Source organism: Rhea americana, unplaced genomic scaffold (genome assembly GCF_003343005.1).
Source record: "Rhea americana isolate MKP2758 unplaced genomic scaffold, rheAme1 scaffold_46, whole genome shotgun sequence".
NCBI classification, from domain to species: domain Eukaryota; kingdom Metazoa; phylum Chordata; class Aves; order Rheiformes; family Rheidae; genus Rhea; species Rhea americana.
In genome coordinates this window covers 863,896-871,718 of record NW_028186601.1, presented here as the reverse complement: position 1 = coordinate 871,718, position 7,823 = coordinate 863,896, and the positions used below count along the sequence as shown (strand labels likewise).

Below are 7,823 nucleotides of genomic sequence, written 5' to 3'. Positions count from 1 at the left end.
TTTTTTTTTTTTGGTGGTGGTGGTGGTGGTGAGCTGGAAAGCTGAGTAAGGTTGTCCCATATTATACTAGTAAGAGTGTATGCATGTATACATAGTAGTTTAGTACATAGATTTTTTTTCTATATTCTGAAGGACTTGTCTTGCTTTATTTGGAGAATAGCTGAGCATCAACAGCATTCATTCAAGCCCTCAGTTCCAACAAACACTTACTGCTGTGCTTAATTTCATGCATATAGCTTAAGTGTGTGCTGAAAACATTGAGTGTTTGCTGAATGAGGGCCTAAATCAATACGTTATTTAGGCCAAAGCTATACTACAGCTTTTTTTTTTTTTTTTTTTCACATAACTGTTAGAAGATTGTGAGGTTCATATCTGCTTAGGTGAGGTGGCTGTGAACAGCAGCCTCCCCTAAGTCTGACAAAACTTAAGAAAGGAAGATTCCTTTTTCTGGAAGAATTTACATCCTCCAAGAAAGTTACTTACCTTTACCAACATAACTTTATCTGCTATTATCGACTCAATATCTCCACCATTGGCTCTTCTACTATTGGTCTACCAGCAAAGCATTTTACAGAATAGACTAGATGTTAGTTGTTTGTGGATTGAGTTTCTGATTAATAATTTTTCCATATGTTTTCCCATCATGGTTTGCATGTTTCAGCAAATTGCTGTATTGCCACCAGTGCTCTGAAGTTGTGATTTCACCAGTTTTGAAAATGCAACTGGAAGTCTTTTTGAGTTGTCCGTCTCGATCTCAAAGTACAGTAAAAGTAAAGGTATGGTACAAAATGAGTTGGAGTGTATTGAATATAATGAGTGTAGACACATAAGTACTCTAAACTACACTTTTATACATAGCTCTGTTATAAGAAAAATTAAAAGATTTAAAAGAGAATCCCATAATTTAATCTGATATTAGACTAGGGCTTCGTTGCACTAAGAATCCAATTCTGCAGTCCTTATTCAAATAGTACAGTCATTGAGTTCACCCTGGGGCTTCCAAAATGTTGGCTTTGTCAAGTCCCACTGAAGGACTTTGCTGGGATGAGCTCTTGGGGAATTTCAATGTCCACAGCATAAAAGGAATGTGAATTTTTAGACTCCCATTCTGAACAGTTTTTGTGTCATCTCTCTTCTGCTTACTTGGTCAGAGAAATAAAACCATTGTATGTTAACATGATTAATGTTTGTTTAACATGACTGTTTTAACCCACAAAGAGAATGTTTCTGCATACATAAGTTTATGTTAATTTTCTTATTGCAGCTGCTACAGCAGACAATCTGTTCTCTGCTGATGTCCTCTCCCACTGAGGATGGGGTAAGTATAATTAAAGTTTACCAAAGACATTTAAACTACACAGAGGTAGAATACTAGAGATGTTGTGAATCAAGCGGGAAGATACTAGAATCATAGAAATGGAACAGGCTCCTGCAGGCCATCCTGTCCGACCTCCTGCTCAACTTGGCTATTGCCATCATGAGATCAGGTCAGCTGTGACTTACCTTGGCAGAGTCTTGAAAGCCTCTAAAGACGGAGATTTTACTGCATTTCCAGGCAGCTTGTTCCAGTGCTTCACCAGGAGCGGTAGGAGGTTTCACTAGGAAAAACTTTTCTTTTTTTTCGTGCCCAGCTAGGGCATGATTGGGTTTGACTTTTCTTTTTTTTCGTGCCCAGCTAGGGCATGATTGGGTTTGAAGCAAGTTCCAGAGCAGTAAGTTGGTGTGGCTCCCAGCGCAGGCAATCACGCCTTCCCCGCTGATGCCCTGCTGCTGCATCACTAGCATCAGGCTGACACCGTCCTTTTGGAAAGAAGGATGGGGCTGTTGGGGTGTGCAGACAGCTTTAGCTCCCGTGGGGTCCTGCAGAGCTAGCTGCGAGTGGTCGTATGGGCATTCAGAGCTACGGCAGGGGCCGTGCTGGCCCGCGCACCGTTTCCTGGCCCATCATTTTCTGTCTGATCCGAAGGTCAACGAAGATGTAGTCCCAGAAGTTCAGCTTTCCAAACTGCTTTTCTAAACCCTATAAACTACAAGTATTTTCTAATGGAACATAAATTACTTACAGGTATTTGTAGTAGACAGATTTAAAAATGCATGCAAGATAGTGTTTTTTAATTGGGATCTGTGTAAGAAAGACACACATAAGCCACAGGAATTCGTGGGCTAAAGTACAGTTTACGTAATCATCAAGTAGTTGTTCCTTTAATCTGAGATATCAGAAGAACCCTGACATTTGGCACAGTGACCCAGATTTATCGCGGGTAAGTGAGGCATTTAAGGTAGGTGCGTGGCTGTCATTGGCTGCCATATGGTCAGCGGAGAAGGAGCGGCACCTTCAGAGAGGGGCTGTAGGCCAGCTAAGAGCTGGAAATCGCTCCCTCCCTCTCTCTTTATTGAACATAGAAGAAAGCAAAGGCCAGCTCATCTTATTTAAGCTCATCCCGGTTAAATATCTTCAGTTAGGTGACACGTGTTGGGGTTGGTTTGCTTTCCTCTGTATTACACAGTCTTGCAGTAGTTTGCAGTTACATGCTGCATGGTTTTAATGTGATTTATTGATATAGTATTTAAAGTGGAAGGTTTCTCTGAAACTGAACTTTTTTTTCTATATATACTGGAAAGTGCGTATTTCATTTAAACAAAGAGATATGAGAAATATCCAAAATATGTATGCTCTTTTAATAGCTGTTAAACCTGGCTAAGTTTTAAAGTCTGTTTTTGTTAAAGACTGACAAAATATCATTCTTTTCCTAGTTATTACAATTCAAACAACCCCTTTCTCATGTTTCAAATTTTATAATGTCAATATGTAGCAGACTGTCACCTTAGAAACATACTTTTTTTTTTCCTACTCAAAATACAGGATAACTTTTTCCTCTGAAGTATTTTCATCTCCCAACTGCTGCATTTTAAAAGGAAAGCACATCTCAACTAAGATTAATCACAAGAAATACCACTTTGGGTGGTATTTTTTGCTGATGCTGCTAAGTTGTCTAAGGTGTAGTTTGGAAGGCATTTCTTTTGGCAGTGAGGTTGGTGTTAGCCACTGCGCTGGCCACTTGTTCCTGCATTGTGGCAACCCTTCACTTATACCAACAGAGCTGTTTGTGCAGCTGCACTGTGAATTGGATAGCAGAACTGCTCTTGGGTTAAAATAATCTAGGGGAAAAAAAGGGTTGTTTATACCTTGAATCAGGCAAGTGATCTGGTTATCAGGTGTCTGTACAGCTGTGCCCCAGCACAGATAAAGAGGTGGGAATGGTCAGAGGGTGGGTCTGGGCAAGTCCCGCTGGTGAAGGAAAGGCGCATGAAGGCTCTCCTCTGAGATGCCTCTCCAGGAGGCTTTCGGCAGTCGGTGCTGCCGTCCTTGTCCTTCCCTTGGCGGGCCCTGTCACCGTGGGGAGATCATCCAACCTGTGTATCCCTGGTCTCCACACACAATGCAGCCTTCACAAGTGCGCCACAACTCGCGCTGGAAAACTGCCAATCAGATCATTAAGCAGAAGGAACTATGTAGATACAAATGATCATAAGTAATACCTGACAGAGCATAAAAAAGCACACAGAGTTAAAAAGGGCTGGGGGAGTTAAATTCGTTGTGACCTATTTTTTTTTCCTTTTGTAGATGTTAGCTATCGTAATGGATATTTGCTAAATGGTATTCAGCATGGATATATATGCATTTATATACCTTCTTACCACATGTAAAGCTTGTGAGTGTAAGAAAACTTTATAAAGGTATTCCTTATAATGGTTAATCTTCAGCTAAACAGAGTTTAGAATTGCAATAGCTTTTTTAACAACGGAGTCATTTGTAAGAGCCTGGTAGGGAAGCACAACTTTAAACAGGAGTGACAGCTAATTGAAAAATCTAATTTATTCACTAGTCAAATATATTTTTTTCCAGCAGTTCTAGTGCAATTTTCTTTTTGCGGATTAAAAAAAAAAATCTCTTGGAAGAGGACCTTACACCCTGTATCTTTTGAGTTATATGCTGCTTAGAACAGAATGTACAGGACTGTTTGTTTTAATCAACATGCTTTTATCACTACAGAGTTATGAGGTGAAGAGCGTGCTGGGAAAGGAGGTGGGGTTTCTGAACTGCTATGTCCACTCTGTAACCAGCCACCCTAACTGTGTTGGACTGGAGGAAATTGTTCTTCTGGAAGCAGTGAGAAACTGAACTGAACACTGTCAGCTATTGTAATATCTATGGACTTTGTATTGTGGTTATTTGTTAACTATTGCCATAGATAATGCGCAATGCGAACGTGATAAGTATTAAAATAGTTTATTAAAACTGTGATTTATAAAGCACATAATTGCCAACACTGAAAAGCCTATAAAAACAATCATCTGTTCAATTTTCTGAACTCTTCTTTTTCTGGTGAATTCAGAAGTTAGCAATACAGTTCTTTGGAATGTTTATTGTTTATGAATGTAAAACATCTTGTTCTGGAATTTTGAATGGTTGTAAAAATTTCAGAGGATGTTTTTGTAATGCTGTCAATTTATTTATTGTCAATGGAAAATATTTTACTGATCCTTTTGAAATAAATATTTTGCTATAGATAGTGAATATCAATCTGTTAGGCTGACAATTTTATCAGGTTTCCAGAAGTACTGCCTGCTGCAAAACAGTGTTATGTGCCAAGTCTAAATTGTAGAATTTGTTATCATTTTGCAATAAATATTATAAATACAGATTTGAACAAAGCTTATGTTTTAAAGTATCAAAGGTATATAAAGTCAATGTTTTATAGCTAATTGGTATCTAAACATAGACGTACCGTGTTATCTATAGCTTCCCACAAAGCGGGTGTTTTATTATAGTCTCAATTATGTGTAAAGAATAAACTGGTTTGTAGGCCACATAACTATACTCACCTGACAGTATAGAGACACGGATTACAGATCAAGGTTATAACCATATAATCAGATAAATATTATCAGAATCTTCCAATATGTTGTTTTAGAATCAATGCAGGAGTTAGTTAGTTAATACAAGAGTTTAGTTAAAGGCTGAAGTTTTTTCACCCTTTTTATGGTATAGAACACAATATTGAACAACACTGTAACAGGTCAGAGAATGAGGTAGCTCGTTTTGTGTAGTCCTCAGTTAAATGATTATCCAACAGAAAAAAAGTAAATGAAATTGTTGCTACAGTAATTGTTTCTGTGACTGGAGCTGACAACTTCAGAATTCTTAAAGGAATAACGCAGCTTTTTCATCTCCCTCCCTCTACCTCGCTCCAAATTTTTTTTCTTTCCTGACCTGTCTTGCTCTAAGGAAGAAAGCTAAGGCAGTCTGTTCCTGCAGCAGGGATACCCCTGCACCCTTCCAGGCCTGATTCACTGAAATCATCTGGCTCATTGAAATCCCTGTCTCTCTGTCTTGAAAAGCTCTAGGTGTCAGAGACGCTTATAGTATTAGGCGCGTTTTGCTGCTGGGGTCCCACACACGCTGTCACCTTTGCAAGTTTGCTTTGGAAATTCAAACATGTTGCCTAATCTCATTTAATGTATTCGCTCACTCATAGATCTGCATTTTACATTCCTCACTTTCACTCGAAAGGAGCAGTGAAAGTGGCCAGCGGGAGGGCTGAAAGGAAGGTGTACAAAACCTACAGACTGCATCTATTTAAAACTTCGCCCAGCACAGGAGCGTACGTGCAGCGCTGCATTTTTCCGGAGTGGAAACCGCTCTGAGGTTTTTCCCCAACGGGAGTTTTCGGTAGTTGTGCTTGTGTTCACACGTCCCCGTCGCGCTGGCTGGCTGGGAGCGGCCCGGCCCGGCCCGGGGCCGCGGCTGCAGCCGCCTCGCCGAGCGCCCGCGTGCAGCGCGCCCGGGATGTTCTCGCCGCCCCCGCTTCGCCTTGCGGGAGCCGCCCGCAGGCTCCGTCCGAGGCGGCCGCCGGCGCCGGCCCCCCCGCGCCTCGCAGGCCTCGCCGCCGCGGGGGCCCGGGACGCGCGGACCCGCCGCCTTCCACACACACAGCAAACCGAGAGCAGAACCGATTTAAAATATTCTCGTTTATTCTTAGAAATGCTGTAAAAATTGATATAAAAGGTCGAGCATGCTCAGTCTTTTTCATCCTAATGTCTAAAATACATGGGTTTTTGAATCACTTTAACAGATGTACCATAGCTGCATCAGTATGAATAAAATGTAGAAAAGAGACAAAAAACTACCATTACAAAAATAATTTAAGGGGAGAAAAAACAACAACAGATATTTAGCTTTTTTTCCTTTTTCTTCTCCTGCAAGTTTCGTGGTGAAAGCCCCGGGCATCGCGCCTCTCGCTACAACGCCGAGGGAGGCGGGAGCGGCGCCCCGGCGGGCTGGCGCGGAGCGGCGCGGCGCGGCACCTCCCGCGGCCCCGGCGCCGCCCTCTGAGGTATTTATCCACCGTTTCACGCAGTCCGTGTCTCGCGTCCCGCGCCCCCCCGGTTACCGGCAGTCGGTGCCCGAGGCAGGCTGCAGGAAGGAGGCGCTGGGCAGCTGCTTGAAGAAGTGCCGCAGGCTGGTTAAGTCCCGGGTGAGCTGCTCGATCTTCTTGTGCAGCTTCTCGTTCTCGGCCGACAGCTCCAGCAGCTTCTGCTGCATCTCCTGGTTGCGCCGCTTCGCCTTGTCGCGGCTCTTGCGCACGGCGATGTTGTTGCGCTCCCGGCGCTGCCGGTACTCGGGGCTAAACCTGTCCACGCACTTCTTGGCGCCGCGCTCCTTGCCGCCGGGGGGCGGCGGCCCGCCGGGCGCCGCGGCGGGGGCGGCGGGCGCCGGCGAGCGGGTGCTGCAGCTGGAGGGCGAGCTGCTGCCCGGCGGCTCGGGGGACGTGGGCGGCGTGGGCTGCCCGCTCAGGTTCATGATGGTCTGCGCGCAGGTGGCGATCTGCGAGGGCAGCAGCGAGGACGAGAGGTCGCTGTCGCTCCAGTCCGGCTCCTGCTTCAGGGCGCCGCGGGAGGAGGAGGAGGAGGAGGAGGAAGAGGAGGAGGAGGAGGCGGTGCGGGGCTCGGCGCCCAGCAGGGTGGTCATGGCAGCGCCGAGGTCCTTGGCGGGGTCGCGGCCGGCGCCGCCGCCCGGCGGCAGGTACTCGCCGTAGTCCGCGCCCCGCTCGGGCTTGTGGTTGCTGTTGAAGAGGTCGGCGAAAAGCTCGTCGTTGCACAGCTCCAGGTTGGGCACGGCCGACATGGAGTCAATGTAGGAGCTGAAGTCGATGGCGCTCTCGTCCTCGTACATGGCGGGCGCGGCGGCGCTGAGCTCCGCCAGGTCGGTGCCGCTGCCGCCCGCCGCCTCCTCAGCGCTCATGCTGCAGCCGGCGCGGCCGGCGGCGCCGGGCTTGCAGGCGGCGCTCAGCCCGCCGCCGCTGCCCACCTTGGCGTCGTAGAAGTTGGCGGGCTCCAGGCACCAGCTCTTATAGCATGCCGGGGAGTCCAGGCTGTACAGGGCGGCGGCGCTCATGGGCGAGCGGGCAGCGGCGCCGCGGGGGCGCGGCCAAGGGGCTCCCGGCCGCGGGCACCAGCCGCCGCTCCGCGCCGCCGCTCGCAGCTCCAGCCTCCGCGCCGCGCAGCTGGGCAGAGCCGCCGCCGCTGCTGCTGCCGCTGCTGTCCCTGTCCCTGCTCCTGCCGCTGCTCCTGGGCGCCGGGGGCGGCGCGGGCGCTGCCTCCCTGCGGGCGCGGCGGGAGGCGGCGGGCGCAGCGCGGCTCTGGCTCTGGGAGTGAAGCCGCCCGCTCGGCCCCTTCTTATACGGCGCCGGCCCCGCCTCCTGCCCCGCTGACGGGAGCGGGTGTTGCTGGCACCGGCGGGTCGGGGGCGGGCGGCGTGC

General features: G+C 47.5%; 2 protein-coding genes across 2 annotated transcripts in view; one reads left to right on the top strand and one right to left on the bottom strand.

Annotated features, from left to right (window-relative positions):
• Positions 1–4,716, top strand: part of SPIDR (scaffold protein involved in DNA repair) — a 202,661-nt gene extending 197,945 nt beyond the window's left edge. The window contains exons 18-20 of the mRNA XM_085316261.1: positions 662–776; positions 1,265–1,318; positions 4,055–4,716. Coding sequence (XP_085172387.1) covers positions 662–776; positions 1,265–1,318; positions 4,055–4,183 — 298 coding nt within the window. The 3' untranslated portion in view covers positions 4,184–4,716. The remainder of the gene's footprint in view (positions 1–661; positions 777–1,264; positions 1,319–4,054) is intronic.
• A 1,302-nt stretch (positions 4,717–6,018) lies between these two features.
• CEBPD (CCAAT enhancer binding protein delta) lies at positions 6,019–7,730 on the bottom strand. The gene has a single exon (XM_085316259.1). The coding sequence runs from the start codon at positions 7,457–7,459 to the stop codon at positions 6,452–6,454; it is 1,008 nt and encodes a 335-aa protein (XP_085172385.1). The 5' UTR covers positions 7,460–7,730; the 3' UTR covers positions 6,019–6,451.
• Positions 7,731–7,823: the final 93 nt, after the last annotated feature.

Bases quoted from the DNA above. Each gene is read 5' to 3' on its own strand.
- CEBPD (XM_085316259.1), bottom strand. From the start codon at position 7,459: ATGAGCGCCGCCGCCCTGTACAGCCTGGACTCCCCGGCATGCTATAAG.